This window comes from Bubalus kerabau, chromosome 7 (genome assembly GCF_029407905.1).
Source record: "Bubalus kerabau isolate K-KA32 ecotype Philippines breed swamp buffalo chromosome 7, PCC_UOA_SB_1v2, whole genome shotgun sequence".
NCBI lineage: Eukaryota > Metazoa > Chordata > Mammalia > Artiodactyla > Bovidae > Bubalus > Bubalus kerabau.
Window position 1 is genome coordinate 48,933,177 of NC_073630.1, and position 22,516 is coordinate 48,955,692.

Sequence of the window (22,516 nt, forward strand, 5' to 3'; positions counted from 1 at the left end):
CCATCGAGTCAGTGATGCCATCCAGCCATCTCATCCTCTGTCACCTATTTCTATTTAATAAATAAGTTCTTTGTATTATTTTTTTTGATTCCACATATAAATGATATCATATGGTAGTTATCTTTCTCTGTCTGACTTACTCCACCTAGGATGATAAATTCTAGGTCCATCTGTGTTGCTGTAAATGGCATTATTTCATTCTTTTTTATGGCTGAATAATACTCCACTCTGTGTGTGTGTGTGTGTGTATATCTGTGTGTGTGTGTGTGTGTGTGTGTGTGTATCTTTAACCATTTCATCTGTCAGTGGACATTTAGGTTGACTTCATGTTTTGGCTATTGTAAATAGTGCTGCTATGAACTTTGGGGTCCATGTATCTTTTTGAATTAGAGTGTTCTGTGGATACATGCCCAAGAGTGGGATTGCTAGATCATACTGAAACTCTTATTTTTAGTTTCTTAAGGAATCTCTGTATCATTCTCCATGATGGCTAGCAAAGAGTTTTAAACAGTTATTATACATTAGGCAGGAGAAGAAGGGGACAACAGAGGGAAAGATGGTTGGATGGCATCACCGACTCAATGGACATGAGTTTGAACAAGCTCTAGGAGTTGGTGATGGACAGGGAAGCCTGGTGTGCTGCAGTCCATGGGACTGCAAAGAGTCGGAGACGACTGAGCAACTGAACTGAACTGAACTGATACACCATACAAGGACATGAAAAAGTATATGGTCATAATAACGAGTTAGCAGAAAAACTCAGCGGAGATACAGAAACTCTAAAAAGAGAAGGGGGGAATGGAAATTCTAGAACTAAAAAGTACAAATTTTGAAATAAAAAATTCACTGGGTGGGTCCAGCAGCTAATTAGAAATGGCTGAAGGATTGGCAAACTTAAAAACAGATTCAGAGAAATTATTCCAGCTGAGAAACAGAGATAAAAACTATTGAAAAAAATGGACAGAGCCATACTAATCTTTAAGATGATATTGAAGAGCTTAAGGTACCTCTAATAGGAATCACAGAAAGGGAAGAGAGTGGAGTAGAAAAATTTTTGAAAAAATAATGGCTGAGATTTCCCCAAATTTGGTAGACTTACAAATTTGGTAAACTTACAAATTAAGAAACTAAGCAAAACCCAAACAAGGTATATATATTAAAAAAAAAGAAGAAAATTATTAAAAAGTCAATGAACTAGAGAACAGATAATCAATGGACCCATAGATGGCTTTTTGAAAAAAACTAAAAATTTATATAAGCTTCTAGCTAGATTAACCAGTGTTTAAAAAGAGAAAATGCAAACTACAATATCAGCAATGTTTGGAAAAAATGACGAGGCCCTGGCTCTCCGGGACTTCTAGTGGGGGAAACATGTTAGTCATACAAAGAAATACACAGGTATACATTGTGGGAAACATGAGAGAATTCTGCAGGGGAGGGAGAGGCTGATTTGGCTTAGAGAGGGGCACCTCTGCAAAGGTAGATTAACATCCACCCCCGCGGTCCACAAGCAGTAACTTTAGCTCCGCCGGGCGTCTTCCCCAGTTTAGGGAGACAGGTGGCGGCCGGGCCCCCGCACAACGCCCCCGCACTTCCGCGCAGGCGCGGGGGAGGCGCGAGGTGGGGCTCGGCCGGCGGGCGGGGCAACCGCCTGGCGGGCGCCGAGCTGGACTGTGCACTGGCTAGGTTTCTTCGGTCTGACCCAGAGGCTCCGGTTCCCCGCGATGCCGAAACCAGACCCGAACGCCTCGCCTCTCTGAGTCGGTCTCAGCGCGGAAGGCACAGACGGAGGCCATGGCGGAGGCCTCCGAGCCCGGGAGGCCGGAGTCCGCCGGCAGCGGGAGCCTGGAGGAGGACGAGGAGGACGAGGAGCGGGAGCCGCTGCTGCCGCGGATCGTCTGGGCCCAGCGGCGGAAGGTCGCTCCGGGGGGCGCTGTGAGGCTGGAGACGGCTGCAGGGGAGGAAGGTGCGGCCTCCCCTAGCCAGGCCAGCGACCGGGAACTGCCGCTTCTGCTCCGGGATGCGTCTTTCTCCTCCTCCTCGGGCTTGGGGCGTCAGCGGAGCTCGCCCACCAATCTGGACCGGAACCGCCCCGTGGGTTCAGGTGCGACCCGGCTCTTCCCTACTCCCGCGCCCTGCCAGAGTGCCCCTCTCCGCCGCGCTCAGCATTCAAGCCCCTCCTCGGGTCGCAGACCCCGGCTTCTTTCTCGGTTGCCCGCTAGCCCTTGCCTGGTAGGAAAAACTGTTCGCTAGGGATCGTCCTGAGCACCGGCCGAGGGTTCAGCTGTCTCTCACACCTTGGTCACCTCGCATTTTCTCCCCCATCCCCGCTCCCCCGTCTATTCGCACCTTCTCCAGGGGCTATATAGGCTGCTTCTCCTGACACCCGAGGTGGTCATTAAACTCCGATCCTTGGGGCCGCCCCTAAGAGTGATCCTAAACTTTTGGAATCAGACAGGAAGTCTTAACACTGTAAAATGACCTAAGATGTTTGCTCAAGTTTGGCTTTAAAGTTTTGGCTTAAGAACCCCGAACTACCAAGAAAGTTCGTGAATTTGCAAGGTGGATGACAGTCAAGAGATAGCAAGAATATCCGGTTGCCACTGGGACACGTTTCAAAAACTTTTAAAATATTGTTATTGTGACATTAGCCAGAGGGGGCAGAAGCAGTTGAACTTCTGTACCTGCTTTCTCTCTTGCAAAGTTTTCTTTCTCGAGACTTTTTTATTTTTATACAGAAAAAGGAAAAACCGTTTTCACTATTAAGCAGACTGACAGCCTCAGATGAAAGAGAGGGTAATTGAAATGTTGAAAGGTAGTAAAATTTAGGCACGAAGCTGCAGGCATGGGTATTTGTTGGTAAGTGGAACTTTTTGGCATAGAGGGGTTGAATTAGACTAATTTAAAAAATAGAATAGACTTGTAAGCGTCGTAGGTAGCGCTGGGACAGGCTTGTTTTGTAAAATGAGCCTGATAACACTTGATCGGTGGTGGTAAGGATGGTTTAAATGAGGTAATGTTTGCATTCTGCCTGGAATATTGCTCTGCACATGACAGCTTAAAGAAAAGACACAGAAAATGTAGTTTGCATTATGTTGCTGAAGTTTTTGTGGAGTAGGTAGATTTTACATATTCTGCTACTGGTACATTAATGGGGCTTCTGCACTTGATAGAGTAGGTTACTCTAGTTGTAATTATGGTCAAATGGTAGAGTAAATGAATCAAAGAGGCCCGAGGGAAGCAGACTTTAATGAAGAAAGCTTTAACAGACTGGTCTGACTTACAGGTCAGCTAGCTACCATTATAATGTTAACTTTTGTATGCATCGACAGTACAACATTTAACAGAACAATCAAACATGGATTTGGAACCAGATCACAAATGGATCCACATTCACCCAGCTACATTGATTATAATGCTATATATTACCTAGAAACCTGTCTGTGAGGTCACTGAGATTTGTGTGGCAGACTTGCCTTTTTCTACCCAAAGTTACTGTGTAGCTAGATTTTAAAAGATACTAAAACCTTGAAAATGCGTTTATTCTATGAAGGTAAGGTTTTGCAAACAAGTGATATTAAAGCTGCTGCTGCTAAGTCGCTTCAGTCATGTCCGACTCTGTGTGACCCCATAGACGGCAGCCCATCAGGCTCCCCTGTCCCTGGGATTCTCCAAGCAAGAACACTGGAGTGGGTTGCCATTTCCTTCTCCAAGGCATGAAAGTGAAAAGTGAGAGTGAAGTCGCTCAGTCATGTCCGACTCTTAGCAACCTCATGGACTGCAGCCTACCAGGCTCCTCTGTCCATGGAATTTTCCAGGCAAGAATGGGGTGCCATTGCCTTCTCCTGATATTAAAGCTAGAAAAAGTAAAAGCGAGGATAGAGTGTAATATTGGAATACAAATGGATTATTAAAGAGAATTTTAACCTTTTTAAATGGCAATAACATTTATATCTCAATTGATGTTTTTCTGAGATCTTCAAGGCTTCCTTGGTGGCTCAGATGGTAAAGAATCTGCCTGCAATGCAGGAGACCTGGTTTCGATCCCTGGGTCAGGAAGATCCCCTGGAAAAGGGAATGGCTACCCACTCCAGTATTCTTGCCTGGAGAATTCCATGGACAGAGGAGCTTGGGGACTACAGTCCATGGGGTTGCAAAGAGTTGGACACGACTGAGCAGCTATCACTTTTTTTTTTTTTAATATTTCATTAATTCTTAGAATAGCACAGCAAGTTAGCTGGGTGAAGTCATCCTGGGTATGAGGATGGGAAATGAATGAAAACTTCGATGACTAGTAGTTGATAGAACTTCAGCTGTAACCCAAAGTCAAGGTCCAGAAAGTGGAAAAGCCAGACTGAACCTAGTTCTTTGCTATAGATCCCCAACTGTTATAAAATAATTGTTACCTTTATTTACTTATTACCAAGGTCTTATTTTTAATGGACTTTAAAATAGTTTTGAACTACAAAAGCTATTTTTAAAATTTCAAACCATTCTCCTAAAAAGTTTGATTAATTTAACTGATAAGTCATTTTTTTTTAATTCATTCATTTCCTTTGTTCTTTACCATCCGATTTCCATGAAGCCACCTCTCTAGTTCCAAGATACTCTTGTCTTTAGATTGATATAGCATCATTTATCAAGCTTAACTATTCTGTGTATGTAAATAGGAGCTTTATGTACTTTAACCAGTGGAAGAATGGCCTAGCTCTGTTATCTTTACTTGAACAAGGCGTGTGGCAAAGTCTAGAATGAGCGTAAACATCGGGTTGTTGGAGCAGTGTCAAAGTAGAAGAATTAGTGGTATTCCTTTGCTAGTTGTCATTTTAATCAATGAGTTAGAGAGTAGTAAAGATAATAATAGTTAATACCCACAAAACAATACGTGCAGGGCATAGTGCATGTGTTTCATATAATTTATAACCAACCCTATGATATTAGCACTTTTTAAAAATTCTCATTTTAAAGAAGCACAGAGGTGAATTGAAGGTTCCAGTTGATATAAACCAGAAGCACTTATCAGTTTTTGTTGGAGAGCCTAGTGATTAGAGAATGATGTTAGAATTTACAAGCTACCAAAGTAAAAGAAAGTGTGTGTTTATAAGCCATTTAATGATTCATGGTGGCTTATAAATGTATGAACATAATAAAGTCATTTAAAAGTAGGGAAAATTATGAGAATGGGAAGTAAGAGTAATGAAATAAACAAGATGGAGGCCAGAACAAGACTACACAAAATTAACATCACTTGATGCAGGCAGTGCATGAATTTGATTTTTAAGATTACTGACCTGGCAGCTTGAGAGAAACACAATCACTGTGCCCATAAAGTTAAAACAGACTAGTTATTTGAAACAAAACAAAACTGGCAAAGGATAAACTGTTAGGTATTCTCTTGGAGAAGAGACTATATGCTGAATAATACCTTGGTAAGAAAAGTGATGACTTTCATAAGAGTGTTTCATACAACTTCCTGAAGTTCATTTCAGTGGAACTAATTCTAGTGGGTGATGTTATCAGTATTGCTGGATCTAGATTCCAGATGCTGATAGTCTGGCTTAATTTAGAGGAAGGTATTAGAAGAATAGATAATCTCATGGGTCTTGACAATCTTCCAAAACTGAGCTTTTGAAAAGTAGTGAGCATCAGTGTGTTGGAGAGTTTTCCTCAAACCACTAATTAGAATGCACTTGTTGCAGAGATCCAACATTCAGTCAGCAAATGTTTCAGTGCCTTCGGGCACCAGTGGGAATCCAGCCCTTAGGGAAACAGGGGTGACCAGATACCAAATGGCTGTCCAGTCAGCAGCCCTGTCCTTGTGGAACCTTATAACTTAATGGAGGAAACAGTCAATTAAAACAGACAGTTCTAACAGGATATATGTGCTTCATGGGGAAAGCTGACAGTTCTTGGAGCCCTGCCCTGGGTATAGGGGCCAGGGAAGACTTCGCAGAGGAAATAGTGTCCAGTTTGAGACTTAAATAACACTGGCACCCCCGAGGGTTCCAGTTTAGTTTGGATCATCAAACTTGTGAACCAGCTACTTTACATTTTAGAAGATATTCTGGCCAGTGGGTAAGATATATTCCCAGCCCTTAGGTGAGGAAGAGTTCATCTTGATTTATATATTTAAAATGAGAACTTAGTAAGTTGCTATGCATACCTATATAAAAGTAATTGTTAACAGGTTATACAATGGGTTCTCTTAATCCATTTTCATTTCTACTTACCAGAGGATCACTTGTAGCCCTTAAGTGTGGTTAAGGGTTTGTTGATAAATACTTCTCACATTATTGAAGGTCTGCCGTGTGTCAGGCACAGGTTTAAGCACTTGGCATATATCACAGAATAGAACAAAGATTTCTGCCCTCCTGGGACCAAGATCATTTTGTTACAGCATTACAAGTAGTCAGATGGAGCTGAAAGATGGATAAAAATTAGCCATAGGAAAGAAACTTGGCATGAACAGCATGGGTGAAAGTTCAGAGGGTGGGCTGGACACCTTGTGAAAAGTGAGGAATTTGAATAGGACTGGAGCTTGTGAGTCCCAACGGGAGTATACAGAGGTAGAACTGACAGTCTCCTCAGAAAATCTAAATATTTTTTAATACAGAGACAAATCAAAGTTTCACAGTTTATTCCTTAGAAGGAGTAAAAGTAATATTAACAAAATTTAAAGAAAATATAGCTATTTAAGCCCCTCAGCTATTAACAATCAAACCAAACAATGACAGCAAACCTTCAAACCAAATATCCATAGCACATATATCTTGAAGTGGTATAACTTAAGAGTGTATTCTCCAAGTTAAACTCATGGCTAAATATACATTTAAGTAACTGAAAGTTGTAGGATGTAATTGTGAATTATGAAACAGAAAAATCTACTGAAAAATAATTATTTTGATGTTTAGAAAAGTTGTTATGTAATCGTGTTGCTTTTTTTTCTTTTCCGGTAGTAATTAGACAGGACCAGTTGTCTTCCAAGTGCCTTTCTGGACTGTGATGGTATATCCAGACCATCTTCAAATATCGCCAGTTTTCATGTAGGGAGATAGTTTCATTTATCCAAAAGAATTGCTCAGGGAAGGGACAAGCTAAAGAGAAAGGGATTGAAAACCTGCTGGCTGACTGTATAGGAATGGTTCAGGTTTGGGTTGAAGCTGAATTATTAAGTGTCCAGAGTATGATCCTGGGCTCCATGAGAGTCACAAAGGCAGGTTCTATGATGAACTCATAAAGCTTAACCCATAAAGCAACCTGAAACATGTAATGGTAATGTCAAAGTCTGCACATAGTTTCCAAAAGAACTGCTTTAGTACAGGATGGGAGAGACCAAAAGTGGTCCAAGAGTTTAGCCAGTTCAACGTGAATTAGTATGACAGGACTCCTAAACAACGATTGTAATACTAGAGTACTTCTTATTTTGGTATAGTGTCAAGACTGAGAGCTGTCTCTGTTCTCCGCAATGGGTTGCTCGATTCTGGAGACCATATTTTTAAAAGGCACATTGGAAAACTGAAGCATGAAGTCGGAGGGCAACTTGGATGCTGAAAAACCTGAGAACACTTCCATGTGGAAGGAGGCAGAGAATAGAGGAATCTTAGGGGAGCATGAAATGGTCTGCAGCTATGTGAAGGCCTCTCCCTGGGAAGAGAGGAGTAAGTAGACTTTTGTTTTGCTCCAGGTGGCAAGTCTAGTACCTTGGGTGAAGCTACAAGGAGACCTGTTTCTTCAAAAGAGAAGTTTTATATTTTAAAAAAAAGAAACACAAAAAGTATTAACAACAAAAAAATGAGTATCTCTTTTTGGAAGTGTTTAAACATTGGCCCAGAGACCACCTGCTGGAGATGTATTATAGAAAATATACCAGTATTGGGAGCAAAATTGAGATAAATAACTTTCCGACTTCTTTCTTGTTAAAAGCCTTGACCTAGAAGAAGTATCATTTGATTAATGTAGTAATTATTAGCATATTCTGCCATATAAGTAATACTTTATTCATTTAAGTGTTTATTAAGAACCCACTAAATGCTGATCCTTCTTCCAGGTGCTAGGACACACAGTGAATGAGAAAGACAAAGTTTCTCCCTTCATTCATTTTTTTTTAATATAAATTTATTTATTTTAATTGGAGGCTAATTACAATATTGTATTCATTTTGCCATACATTGACATGAATCCACCACGGGTGTACATGTGTTCCCCATCCTGAACCCCCTTCCCACTTCCCTCCCCATACCATCCCTCTGGGTCATCCCAGTGCACCAGCCCCAAGCATCCTGTATCATGCATCGAATCTGGACTGGTGATTCATTTCACATATGATAATTTACATGTTTCAATGCCATTCTCCCAAATCATCCCACCCTCTCCCTCTCCCACAGAGTCCAAAAGACTCTTCTGTGTCTCTTTTGTGTCTCGCATACAGGGTTATTGTTACCATCTTTCTAAATTCCATATATATGCATTAGTATACTGTATTGGTGTTTTTCTTACTGGCTTACTTCACTCTGTATAATAGGCTCCAGTTTCATCCACCTCATTAGAACTGATTCAAATGTATTCTTTTTAATGGCTGAGTAATAATCCATTGTGTATATGTACCACAGCTTTCTTATCCCTTCAAATGCTGATGGACATCTAGGTTGCTTCCATGTCCTGGCTATTATAAACAGTGCTGCGATGAACCTTGGGGTACACGTGTCTCTTTCAGTTCTGGTTTCCTCACTGTGTATGCCCAGCAGTGGGATTGCTGGGTCATATGGCAGTTCTATTTCCAGATTTTTAAGGAATCGCCAGACTGTTATCCATAGTGGCTGTACTAGTTTGCATTCCCACCAACAGTGTAAGAGGGTCCTCTTTTCTCCACACCCTCTCCAGCATTTATTGCTTGTAGACTTTTGGATAGCAGCCATTCTGACTGGCATGAAATGGTACCTCATTGTGGTTTTGATTTGTGTTTCTCTGATAATGAGTGATGTTGAGCATCTTCTCATGTGTTTGTTAGCCATCTGTATGTCTTCTTTGGAGAAATGTCTGTTTAGTTCTTTGGCCCATTTTTTGATTGGGTCATTTATTTTTTTGGAATTGAGCTGCAGGAGTTGCTTGTGTATTTTTGAGATTAATTCTTTGTCAGTTGCTTCATTTGCTATTATTTTCTCCCATTCTGAAGGCTGTCTTTTCACCTTGTTTATAGTTTCCTTTGTTGTGCAGAAGCTTTTAAGTTTAATTAGGTCCCATTTGTTTATTTTTGCTTTTATTTCCAATATTCTGGGAGGTGGGTCATAGAGGATCTTGCTGTGATTTATGTCAGAGAGTGTTTTGCCTATGTTCTCCTCTAGGAGTTTTATAGTTTCTGGCCTTACGTTTAGATCTTTAATCCATTTTGAGTTTATTTTTGTGTATGGTGTTAGAAAGTGTTCTAGTTTCATTCTTTTACAAGTGGTTGACCGGTTTTCCCAGCACCACTTGTTAAAGAGATTGTCTTTTCTCCATTGTATATTCTTGCCTCCTTTGTCAAAGATAAGGTGTCCGTAGGTGCATGGATTTATCTCTGGGCTTTCTATTTTGTTCCATTGATCTATATTTCTGTCTTTGTGCCGGTATCATACTGTCTTGATGACTGTGGCTTTGTAGTAGAGCCTGAAGTCAGGCAGGTTGATTGCTCCAGTTCCATTCTTCTTTCTCAAGATTGCTTTGGCTATTCGAGGTTTTTTGTATTTCCATACAAATTGTGAAATTATTTGTTCTGGCTCTGTGAAAAATACCATTGGTAGCTTGATAGGGATTGCATTGAATCTATAGATTGCTTTGGGTAGTCTACTCATTTTCAGTATATTGATTCTTCTGATCCATGAACACAGTATATTTCTCCATCTATTAGTGTCCTCTTTGATTTCTTTCACCAGTATTTTATAGTTTTCTATATATAGGTCTTTAGTTTTTTAGGTAGATATATTCCTAAGTATTTTATTCTTTTCGTTGCAATGGTGAATGGAATTGTTTCCTTAATTTCTCTTTCTATTTTTTCACTGTTAGTGTATAGGAATGCAAGGGATTTCTGTGTGTTGATTTTATATCCTGCAACTTTACTATATTCACTGATTAGCTCTAGTAAATTTCTGGTGGAGTCTTTAGGGTTTACTATGTAGAGGATCATGTCATCTGCAAACAGTGAGAGTTTTACTTCTTCTTTTCCTATTTGGATTCCTTTTATTTCTTTTTCTGCTCTGATTGCTGTGGCCAACACTTCCAAAACTATGTTGAATAGTAGTGGTGAAAGTGGGCATCCTTGTCTTGCTCCTGATTTTAGGGGAAATTCTTTCAATTTTTCACCATTGAGGATAATGTTTGCTGTGGGTTTGTCACATATAGCTTTAATTATGTTGAGGTATGTTCCTTCTATTTCTGCTTTCTGAAGGGTTTTTATCATAAATGGATGTTGAATTTTGTCAAAGGCTTTCTCTGCATCTATTGAGATAATCATATGGCTTTTATTTTTCAACTTGTTAATGTGGTGAATTGCATTGATTGATTTGAAGATATTGAAGAATCCTTTCATTCCTGGGATAAAGCCCACTTGGTCATGATGAATGATCTTTTTAATGTGTTGTTGGATTCTGATTGCTAGAATTTTGTTAAGGATTTTTGCATCTATGTTCATCAGTGATATTGGCCTGTAGTCTTCTTTTTTTGTGGCATCTTTGTCAGGTTTTGGTATCATAGAATGAGTTTGGAAGTTTACCTTCCTCTGCAATTTTCTGGAAGAGTTTGAGTAGGATAGGTGTTAGCTCTTCTCTAAATTTTTGGTAGAATTCAGCTGTGAAGCCGATTGGTCTTGACCTTTTGTTTGCTGGAAGATTTCCAATTACAGTTTCAATTTCCGTGCTTGTGATGGGTCTGTTAAGATTTTCTATTTCTTCCTGGTTCAGTTTTGAAAAGTTGTACTTTTCTAAGAATTTGTCCATTTCTTCCAAGTTGTCCATTTTATTGGCATATAATTGCTGATAGTTTCTTATGATCCTTTGTATTTCTGTGTTGTCTGTTGTGATCTCTCCATTTTCATTTCTAATTTTATTGATTTAATTTTTCTCCCTTTGTTTCTTGATGAGTCTGGCTAATGGTTTGTCAATTTTATTTGTCCTCTCAAAGAACCAGCTTTTGGCTTTGTTGAGTTTTGCTATGGTCTCTTTTGTTTCTTTTGCATTTATTTCTGCCCTAATTTTTAAGATTTCTTTCCTTCTAACCCCGGGGTTCTTCATTTCTTCCTTTTCTAGTTGCTTTAGATGTAGAGTTAGGTTATTTATTTGACTTTTTTCTTGTTTCTTAAGGTATGCCTGTATTGCTATGAACCTTCCCCTTAGCACTGCTTTTACAGTGTCCCACAGGTTTTGGGTTGTTGTGTTTTCTTTTTCATTCGTGTCTATGCATATTTTGCTTTCTTTTTTGATTTCTTATGTGATTTGTTGGTTATTCAGCAGCATGTTGTTCAGCCTCCATATGTTGGAATTTTTAATAGTTTTTCTGCTGTGATTGAGATCTAATCTTACTGCATTGTGGCCAGAAAAGATGCTTGGAATGATTTCAATTTTTTTGAATTTACCAAGGCTAGATTTATGGCCCAGGATGTGATCTATCCTGGAGAAGGTTCTGTGTGCACTTGAGAAAAAGGTGAAATTCATTGTTTTGGGCTGAATGTCCTATAGATATCAATTAGGTCTAACTGGTCTATTGTATCATTTAAAGTTTGTGTTTCCTTGTTAATTCTGTTTAGTTGATCTATCCATAGGTGTGAGTGCGGTACTAAAGTCTCCCACTATTATTGTGTTACTGTTAATTTCCCCTTTCATACTTGTTAGCATTTGTCTTACATATTGCGGTGCTCCTATGTTGGGTGCATATATAATTGTTATATCTTCTTCTTGGATTGATCCTTTGATCATTATGTAGTGTCCTTCTTTGTCTCTTTTCACAGCCTTTGTTTTAAGTCTAGTTTATCTGATATGAGTATTGCTACTCCTGCTTTCTTTTGGTCTCTATTTACGTGGAATATCTTTTTCCAGCCCTTCACTTTCAGTCTGTATGTGTCTGTTTCGAGGTGGGTCTCTTGTAGACAACACATATAGGGGTCTTGTTTTTGTATCCATTCAGCCAGTCTTTGTCTTTTGGTTTGGGCATTCAACCTATTTCAGTTCAGTTCAGTTCAGTTCAGTCGCTCAGTTGTGTCTGACTCTCTGTGACCCCATGAATTGCAGCACGCCAGGCCTCCCTGTCCATCACAAACTCCCAGAGCTCACTCAAACTCATGTCCATCGAGTTGGTAATGCCATCCAGCCATCTCATCTTCTGTTGTCCCCTTTTCCTCCTGCCCCCAATCCCTCCCAGCACCAGAGTCTTTTCCAATGAGTCAACTCTTCGCATGAGGTGGCCAAAGTACTGGAGTTTCAGCTTTAGCATCATTCCTTCCAAAGAACACCCAGGGCTGATCTCCTTTAGAATGGACTGGTTGGATCTCCTTGCAGTCCAAGGGACTCTCAAGAGTCTTCTCCAATACCACAGTTCAAAAGCATCAATTCTTTGGTGCTCAGCTTTCTTCACAGTCCAACTCTCACATCCATACATGACCACTGGAAAAACCATAGCCTTGACTAGATGGACCTTTGTTGGCATTTAAGGTAATTATTGATAAGTATGATCCCGTTGCCATTTACTTTATTGTTTTGGGTTCAAGTTTATACACCCTTTTTGTGTTTCCTGTCTAGAGAAGATCCTTTAGCATTTGTTGGAGAGCTGGTTTGGTAGTGCTGAATTCTCTCAGCTTTTGCTTGTCTGTAAAGCTTTTCATTTCTCATTCATATTTGAATGAGATCCTTGCTGGGTACAGTAATCTGGGCTATAGGTTATTTTCTTTCATCACTTTAAGTATGTCCTGCCATTCCCTCCTGGCCTGAAGAGTTTCTATTGAAAGATCAGTTGTTATCCTTATGGGAATCCCCTTGTGTTTTATTTGTTGTTTTTCCTTTGCTGCTTTTAATATTTGTTCTTTGTGTTTGATCTTCATTAATTTGATTAATATATGTCTTGGGGTGTTTTGCCTTGGATTTATCCTATTTGGGACTCTCTGGGTTTCTTGGACTTGGGTGATTATTTCCTTCCCCATTTTAGGGAAGTTTTCAACTATTATCTCCTCAAGTATTTTCTCATGGTCTTTCTTTTTGTCTTCTTCTGGGACTCCTATGATTTGAATGTTGGGGCATTTAACATTGTCCCAGAGTTCTCTGAGATTGTCCTCATTTCTTTTAATTCTTTTTTCCTCTCTGTTTCCTTTATTTCTACCATTCTATCTTCTACTTATCCTATCCTATCTCACTTATCCTGTCTTCTGCCTCCCTTATTCTACTGTTGGTTCCAGAGTGTTTTTGATCTCATTTATTGCATTATTCATTATATATTGACTTTTTTATTTCTTCTATCTCTTTTATTTCTTTTTATTTATTGTTCATTCATTATATATTGACTCTTCATTCATTATATATTGACTCTTTTTTATTTCTTCTATCTCTTTTATTTCTTTTTATTTCTTCTTTATTTCTTGTTAAACCTTTCTTGCATCTTCTCAGTCCTAGTGTCCAGGCTATTTATCTGTAACTCCATTTTGCTTTCAAGATTTTGGGTCATTTTCACTATCATTATTTGGAATTCTTTATCAGGTAGATTCCCTGTCTCTTCCTCTTTGGTTTGGTTTGGTGGCATTTATCCTGTTCCTTTACCTGCTGGGTATTTCTCTGCCTCTTCATCTTGTTTATATTGCTGTGTTTGGGGTGGCCTTTCCGTATTCTGGCAGTTTGTGGAGTTCTCTTTATTGTGGAGTTTCCTTGCAGTGGGTGGGGTTGGGCGGGTGGCTTGTCAAGGTTTCCTGGTTAGGGAAGCTTGTGTTGGTGTTCTGGTGGGTGGAGCTGGATTTCTCTCTGGAGTGCAATGCAGCGTCCAGTAATGAGTTATGAGATGTCCGTGGGTTTGGAGTGACTTTGGGCAGCCTGTATATTGAAGCTCAGGGCTGTGTTCCTGTGTTGCTGAAGAATTTGTGTGTTATGTCTTGCTCTGGAACTTGTTGGCCCTTGGGTGGTGCTTGGTTTCAGTGTAGGTATGGAGGCATTTGATGAGCTCCTATTGATTAATGTTCCCTGGAGTCAGGAGTTCTCAGGTGTTCTCAGGATTTGGATTTAAGCCTCCTGCCTCTAGTTTTCAGTCTTATTCTTACAGTAGCCTCAAGACTTCTCCATCTCCTTTCAAAGACAATGGGCTGCTTTTCTGGGTGCCTGATGTCCTTTGCCAGCGTTCAGAAGTTGTTTTGTGGAATTTACTCAGCGTTCAGATGTTCTTTTGATGAATTTGTGGGGGAGCAAGTGGTCTCCCTGTCCTATTCCTGTGCCATCTTAGGACCACCTCCTCTCCCTTCATTCTTAAGAATTTTCGTGGACTAGATCTGAAAATAGTATATCAATTTTATGAACATGATTAAATACGTGGATTATTTATTGTTTTAAGTAGGTTAAATATGCCCAAGGGCCCTTTTTGCAATATTTTTCTCGGCGTAAGCTTTTAAAAATTAGTAAATAATAGTTCTATGTCTGAATTAAGGCAAGTTTTAAATTAAGGAAAGTTTATAGTTTGAATTTTCATAAGATTTACATGTAATAACATTTATATGCCTTTCAAAGAAAAATGTGAGTATTTAACGTCTACCATTTTAAATGATTAATTATTAATTCTTCAAATATTTATTGAGTGCCTCTTATGTTCCAGGAACTAAAAAAAGTTGGGTATGTAGCAGTGAAAGAAATACTTGTCTTCTTGGAGCTCACAAAATAGCTAAGTTATATGATAGGTTAGGTGATAAGCGCTAAGCAGAAAAATAAAGTGGAGGTTAGGAGATATTGGGTAGAGTCTTGAGGGCCAATATTAGAACTTAGATTTTTTTCTTTTGAATGAGATGGAGAATCACTGGGCTGCCCCATGAGTGAAAGTGTTGGGTCCTCACCACTAGACCGCCAGGCAATTAACTGACTTGGGTTTTAGAAGGATTCTGTAGCTTCCCTGTTGAGTATAGAGAGGAGACCCATTAAGAGACTCTTGTGACAATCTAGGCTAGAGTTGATAGTGATTTGAATCACATGGAAGGAATGGAGATTGTAAGAACTGGTTAGATTCTGGATGTTCATTTAAGGTGGAGCTACACAACCTGCTGATGGATTGGATATGGAGGGTGAGAGAGTGAGGTCATGGATGATTCCAAAGCTTTTCACAAGAGCACCTAGAAGATTTGGGATTGCCAGTAATACAGAGAATACTGGGAGTGAGGCAGTCGAGAGAAAATGAATTGAGTTTGAGGCAGTAAAGTTTGAGCTGTCTGCTAAACATACAAGTGGAGAAGCTGGGTATAGTAGTCTGGGGTTCAGGGCAGAAGTCCAGGCTTGAGATATTAATCTGGAAGTCATCAGTGCTAATGAGGAAGAAGAGGACCATGAACTGAACCTGGGCTTTCCAAAGTTAAGCTGCTAGGGAGATGAGAATGAGCCCACAAGAGACTGAAAAAGAGGAGCTGATGAAATGGAAGAACAACGTGGAGAAATGGCATCTTGGCAGTCAAGTGAAGTCAAGTTTTATGTGTTTGTGGAAATGATCCAATAGCAAGGGAAATACTGATTTGGGAAAAACTGCTGAAGACATGTCCTGGGGTAGGACTTCCCTGGTAGGGGTCAGATGGTAAAGAATCCACCTTCAATGTGGGAGACCTGGGTTCAGTCCCTGGGTCAGAAAGATCCCCTGAAGGAGGGCATGGCAACCCACTCCAGTATTCTTGCCTGGAGAATCCTCGTGGACAGAGGAGCCTGGCAGGCTACAGTCCATGGGGTCACAAAGTTGGGCACAACTGAGCAACTAAGCACACAGTCAGGGAGATAGGACTAGTGTACAAAGTGGAAGAGTCAACCTTAGAGAATGTGAAGGGGTAAATATGATGCTGAGGGCAGATGATCGTTTTTCCTGCTTGCTTCTGTTTTCTTCTTGAAATAGGAAACTAGATCATCTGCTGAGATGAAAGAGTTGTTGGGAATATGAGGAGAAGAGAGGGTATGAGATAGTTGTCCAAAAGAGTCGGAGAGTCTGTGTATCAGGGAAGTTGTCCTAGTTTAGGATGTTATGATAAAATACCCTAGCCTACGTGGCTTTTGAACAACAGACTTTATTGCTCAGTTCTGGAGGTTGGGAAGTCCAAAATCAGGGTGTCAGCATGATCAGGTTCTTGGCAAGGGCTCAGTTCTTGGCTTGCAGATGGCAGCCTTCTCCCTGGGTCGTCACATGGCCTAACTCTATTGTGGGATACCCACCCTCGTGGCCTCATCTAAGCCTAATTACTTCCGCCTAAGTCCCCCTCCATATATGATCACATTGGGGAATAAGGCCTCGATGTATTTCAGAGGAACACAAGCATTCAGTCTTTAACAGGAATGTAGTATGCTCCCCAGACAACATGAAGAATCCAGCTGAGGTTTGTGGGTTTTTTTTTAAGGGGAGACACCAGGCATTTAAGGGAAGACACCAGGCGTTGTGTTTGGCAAGTTCAGCTGTCCAGGCACAGGCATAGTCAGTAGACAATTGGATTTAACCAGGAGTGAGATTTTACAGGTAACTATGATGAGGAGTGGGAAGAAGAGAGTGATTTTAGTGATGATTAACCATAATTTATGCTAGCCAAGGAGGGACACAAAGCGGGTGAAGACCCTTGAACAGTATTTGGTAGATCAGTGCTTTAAAGGTCCTTGTGGGATGGAAGAATTTTTGGACTCAGGGTGCCAGAAGCAGTGAACTAGGAAAATAGAAGATGACTGAAATGCTAAGTGTGATGCGGTTGCAGGTATTGGTGATGATATATCTGAGGAATGATTGCTAATGGAGGCTGAGGCTGGATGAAGAACAAAATCACTGGGAGGGAGGAGTTCAAGTTAACACACGGAATTTGTGTAATTTTTTTTCAGCATAGGAAATATTTTCCTTGTGTCTTAACTTGATACTTAAAGTGGGGTTAAAAAAGAAAAAAAAAAAAAGACATTGAAGTACTCCATGGGGAAAAAAAAAAAGCGTTTAGTCACTCAGTCGTGTCCAACTCTTTGTGACCCTATGGACTGTAGCCCTCCAGGCTCCTCTGTCCTGGCCAGAATACTGGAGTGGGTAGCCATTCTCTTTTCCAGGGGATCTTCCCATCCTAAGGGTTGAACCCGGGTCTCCCGCATTGCAGGTGGATTCTTTCCCGTCTGAGCCACCAGGGAAGTCTACATTTTTCTGTGCCTAAATGTCTTAACACTGGTAACCTAATCTAGTATTACAGGTCCATGTTGTGAGCTCATATGTTGTCAGCTATTCTCATAGCTGGTCTTTCTTCTTTTTTTTCATTCTGTAGTAATGTTTTTCTTAATGTAATAATTGTTGATTCTTCAGAATTGAACACATTTTTGGATGATCCAGAATTTGCTGATGTTATATTGAAAGCGGAGCAAGCAATAGAATTTGAAGTTTATCCAGAAAGAATCTCTCAAGGTTCAAGTGGAAGTTACTTTGTGAAGGATCCTAAGAGGGTGAGAATTTCATAGACCTACTATATATAACAGACATTTTGGAAAACACTAATTTGAATGTGAAGTCATTGTGAGTTTCTGAAGATATTTTCCTAATAAATCTGGTTGCACCCTCTTTTCAGAAATAAAGGTCAGTTTATTTTTAACTAAAGCACTCTACTGTTTAAAACTAGAGCTGTTTGTACAATTTCCGTTTTATTATTTTAATACTTGGCTTCAAGTATTTATTGAATACTCAACATTCAGCTGTGGGTTTGTGGGGTTTATATTCACAAGTCCTTGTTGTTGTTTAGTTGCTAGGTTGTGTCTGACTCTGCGAGTCCATGGACTGCAGCACGCCAGGCTCATCTTTCCTCCACTATCTCCTGGAGTTTGCTCAAATTCATGTCCATTGAGTCGAGTGCTATCTAACCATCTCATCCTCTGCAGTAACTAAGCAGAGTTTTCTTTTACCCTCAGAATATTTTTTCCAGCATTATTATACCAGAGAAGGATCCTGGGCAGTTTGAAGTTTGAAGGCATTGGAATGTGACAAAATGAAACAAACCAAAGAATAATCCTACAGCAGAAAAGAGAACCTGATATGGACTTTGTTCAACTCAGTTTAGAATTTTTCAAAAATCTGTATTATCATTTCTAAAAGCTTTCTGAATGATGCATAGCCAGCAGTTCTTTTTTCAGGAGGAGAAACAGATTATAATTCTGCCAAAATGTTTTTTCAAAGACTGAAGTTATATTTTTTATAACAGTCTTTTTGAGATTTTAATATATATATATGTAGGTAGTGTCAATGTCTCAATCTTTATTCCAAGCTTGATTTCTTGATTTGTTCTTGTTGACTTCTTTATTAATGACTCAGACTTTACTGCATTAATAAACAATTATATACTTATAATAAGATTTTTTATTATCTAAGGATAATTCAGCTTTTAAATTTAATATGAATATATTTTATCAGACCAATAATAAAGACAGTTCTAACAGGATATATATACTTAATGGGGAAAGACTTTTAGACATCCATAAGCAGTTTTTTTAAGAGGAGAGAATTTATTCAAAATTGGTTCATAAAAAAAATTGAAAAAAGTAGGAGAATCTGGCAGCATAGATGTCACTAGAGCCTATCATTTCCTTTGTATCTTAGAGATGGCTTTTTGTCATTGGATTTATTCATTTAACAAATGCTTGAATGCCTACTATATGCCAGGTACTGTTCTGAGTACTGATGATACAGCCCTCACAGAGAAAGTCCCTGCCCTTTTAGAATGCACACCTACTGGGAAAGTAGATAATGAATAAGCATAAAATTTGGATATTTAATAGATATTGAATAATAACATTGTTTGACCTAGGTCACTGATTTTCAAACATTTTCAAAAAAAAAATAATAATAAAATAAAATCAGCAGAACTCTTTTTTAACTAGGGCATCCATTATGTAAAATGGGTGAAACCAGAGGATGGGGTCTCAGAGCCCTCTCCTCTCACCTTCTCTAGGGTTTCTCAGAGCACAGTTTGAAAACCACTAGCTCAAAAGATTATTGATTTTAGATTGTTGAATGAGAATGCGTGTAAAACTGTGACTGGAATTAAAACTCTTAATTGTTAAGGGTTATGCCCAAATCTGTGGTAGGAAGAGTAGAAAAAGACCAGAATGTATTTTATGGATTATCATCTCCCTATGTTAAAAGTCTAACAAAGTGTTTACTTTCTTCCTATATAGAAAATTATTGGTGTGTTTAAACCCAAATCAGAAGAGCCTTACGGTCACCTGAATCCGAAATGGACCAAATACGTTCACAAGGTCTGCTGCCCTTGCTGCTTTGGTAGGGGCTGCCTGCTTCCCAACCAGGGATACCTTTCCGAAGCTGGTGCCTACCTCGTGGATGAAAAGCTTCATCTGGGCATTGTACCAAAAACAAGGGTAAAGGAGGCATTCTTTCTATCATGTACTTCTGGTATCAGATCAGATCAGATCAGTCACTCAGTCGTGTCCGACTCTTTGCGACCCCACGAATCGCAGCATGCCAGGCCTCCCTGTCCATCACCAACTCCCGGAGTTCACTGAGACTCACGTCTATTGAGTCAGTGATGCCATCCAGCCATCTCATCCTCTGTCGTCCCCTTCTCCTCTTGCCCCCAATCCCTCCCAGCATCAGAGTCTTTTCCAATGAGTCAACTCTTCGCATGAGGTAGCCAAAGTACTGGAGTTTCAGTTTTAGCTTCATTCCTTCCAAAGAAATCCCAGGGTTGATCTCCTTCAGAATGGACTGGTTGGATCACCTTGTAGTCCAAGGGACTCTCAAGAGTCTTCTCCAACACCACAGTTCAAAAGCATCAATTCTTCAGTGCTCAGCCTTCTTCACAGTCCAACTCTCACATCCATACATGACCACAGGAAAAACCATAGCCTTGACTAGACTGAACCTTTGTTGGCAAAGTAATGTCTCTGCTTTTTAATATGCTGTCTAGGTTGGTCATAACTTTCCTTCCAAGGAGTAAGCGTCTTTTAATTTCATGACTGCAGTCACCATCTGTAGTGACTTCTAGTATACAGAATCTAAAATTGCGGTTGGTAATCCAGAGTCACAAATGACTAGTAAATTGATTCTAGTGTCAGTCAGTTGGTTCAGTCACTCAGTCGTGTCTGACTGTTTGTGACCCCATGGACTCCAGCATGCCAGGCCTCCCTGTCCATCACCATCTCCTGGAGCATGCTCCAACTCATGTCCATCGAGTCAGTGATGCCATCCAACCATCTTATCCTCTGTTGTCGCCTTCTTCTACTGCCTTCAATCTTTCCCAGCATCAGGATCTTTTCCAATGAGTGTAGACGCACAGAATATCCAAGGGAGTATCTCTTTCTCACGTGAGCTGAGATGATGCTGACAAAAAGAAGAGAAAGAACCAGCATTTAGAAAGCTGAAAAAAATCAGTGATCTAGAAATTCTGCTGAAGGTAGAGATAACTAACATACTCAAAAGATTCCTGTCTTTTTCTTTTTGGCCTTTATACATTTTTACTTAAAGTTCTCTAAATTTTCCTTCCTAATTCTACATACTTCTTTGTTCCACTGGACAATTTTAGGCTGCCCATCTCAGAAAGAAATACATATGTGTCATTTAACTAACTTTGCAAAGTCTCTTAGCTTTTCTGTTTTAGATTCTCAGGGGCATTTAGTATAGCATTAAACTTCACTCATTTGTAGCATTAGTGTGAATTCCATGGTGTATGTGAATAGACATACTATAATGCAAATTCTAATAGCCATTTCTCTAAACTGTACATTTCTAGGTGGTTTGGCTTGTCAGTGAGACGTTTAACTACAGTGCAATTGACCGTGCAAAATCTAGAGGCAAAAAGTATGCTTTAGAGAAAGTGCCAAAAGTAGGTAGAAAATTTCATCGGATAGGACTTCCTCCTAAGGTAAGTTACTGTGATGAGCTTTGGGAAGGGTAGGGGGGTGCAATGGAGGGCAGGCAATTCATCATATATTGGGCTTCCCAGATGGCACAGTGGTAACGAATCTGCCTGCCAGTGCAGGAAGTCCAAGAGACACGGTTCAATCTCTGGGTCAGGAAGATCCCCTGGAGAAGGAAATGGCAACCCACTCCAGTATTCTTGCCTGGAGAATCCCATGGACAGAGGAGCCTGGCAGGCTACAGTTCATGGGGTCCAAAGAGTCAGACACAGCGAAGCACACACAAACTTCAACAAACTTCATCACATATTACCAGAGCTCTGTAGGCTCTGTGCTGTGGGCTGTGGATATATTAGTAAAAACGGTTTTCTCATCTTCAAGAGCTTGTAGTAACAAGCAGTCTCAACACAATATAATAAAGCTGTTAATGATGATTAGGTGTAGAGAGCTTAGAGTGGGTAGAGGAGGGATATTTAACCCAGTTTGGAGAGCTGGGGAATTTTCAAGAGGAGATTGCACCTAAGGCTTTATAAAGTTACAGCTGAAAGTATAAGCCTGGAATTAGACCTAGACTGTACTCCAAGCCTCTTCACCAGTTAGCTCTGAGACCTTGGGCGAGTCTCTTAAATTCCAAGCTCCAGTTTCTATAAACCGAGGATGACAGAAACTACTAGGGTTGTGAGAATAAAGTGATAAAGTTTATTTCAGGTACTTGGTATAGTCCCTGGCACATAGTAAATGGTAGTAACCAGGTTTACTCACTACATATTAAATTTTGTTTTTTCCTTATCATAGGTTTTAAATAAACCTAAGGGATGATGAGCAACTAGCTCAGCAAGGGTGGTGAAGGTTATGGGAAGAGCATTCTAAAAAAAGCACTAGACTTTTTATTATTATTTTTAATATATTTAATCTGCAATTTTTTTGTCTTGTTGCTATGCATTTATCTATATAAAAGAATTAGAGTAAGAACTACATGGTTAACTTGTCTTTATTATTGTACTCCAAGTAAGCAGGAAATTTTGTTACTCCTTGCATATGCTGAAATAATTTCCCTATTTATGACTACTAACACCTCATTATGAGTGCTTTAGAGAAAACATTTAGGAAATCATTAAAATTTCATGCCGGCCACAAGTCACATAAAGTGTTAAGAGATGTTTATTGTTGGCATCACCATCCAGCTTGTAGGATTTTAATTCCCCAACCAGGGATCAAACCCCCAGCCCCTCAGCGGTGAAAGCATGTAGTCCTAACCACTGGACTGCCAGGGAATTCCTGAGATAGATTTTCTTTGTAGTGATTTGTTTGTATTTATGAAGCCAGCTTCCCTGATGGCTCAGACAGTAAAGAACCTGCCTGCAAGGCGGGAGGCCTGGGTTCGATCCCTCAGTAGGGAAGATGCCCTGGAGGAGGAGATGGCAACCCACTCCAGTGTTCTTGCCTGGAGAATCCCATGGACA

At 40.0% G+C, this 22,516-nt stretch overlaps 1 protein-coding gene across 3 annotated transcripts in view; it reads left to right on the plus strand.

The window, feature by feature from the left end:
- Positions 1-1,621: 1,621 nt before the first annotated feature.
- Positions 1,622-22,516, plus strand: part of PI4K2B (phosphatidylinositol 4-kinase type 2 beta) — a 36,125-nt gene continuing 15,230 nt past the window's right edge. For 2 of the 3 annotated variants that reach the window (XR_008717029.1, XM_055588172.1), the window contains exons 1-4: positions 1,622-2,104; positions 17,497-17,633; positions 19,356-19,556; positions 20,927-21,058. Coding sequence is in view for 2 of the 3 variants with exons in the window: in XM_055588172.1 (XP_055444147.1) it covers positions 1,795-2,104; positions 17,497-17,633; positions 19,356-19,556; positions 20,927-21,058 (780 nt within the window). In the remaining variant the exon portion in view is untranslated. Of the gene's footprint in view, positions 2,105-7,432; positions 7,659-17,496; positions 17,634-19,355; positions 19,557-20,926; positions 21,059-22,516 lie in introns of all 3 variants that reach the window. The other variant, XM_055588173.1, reaches the window with a different exon arrangement.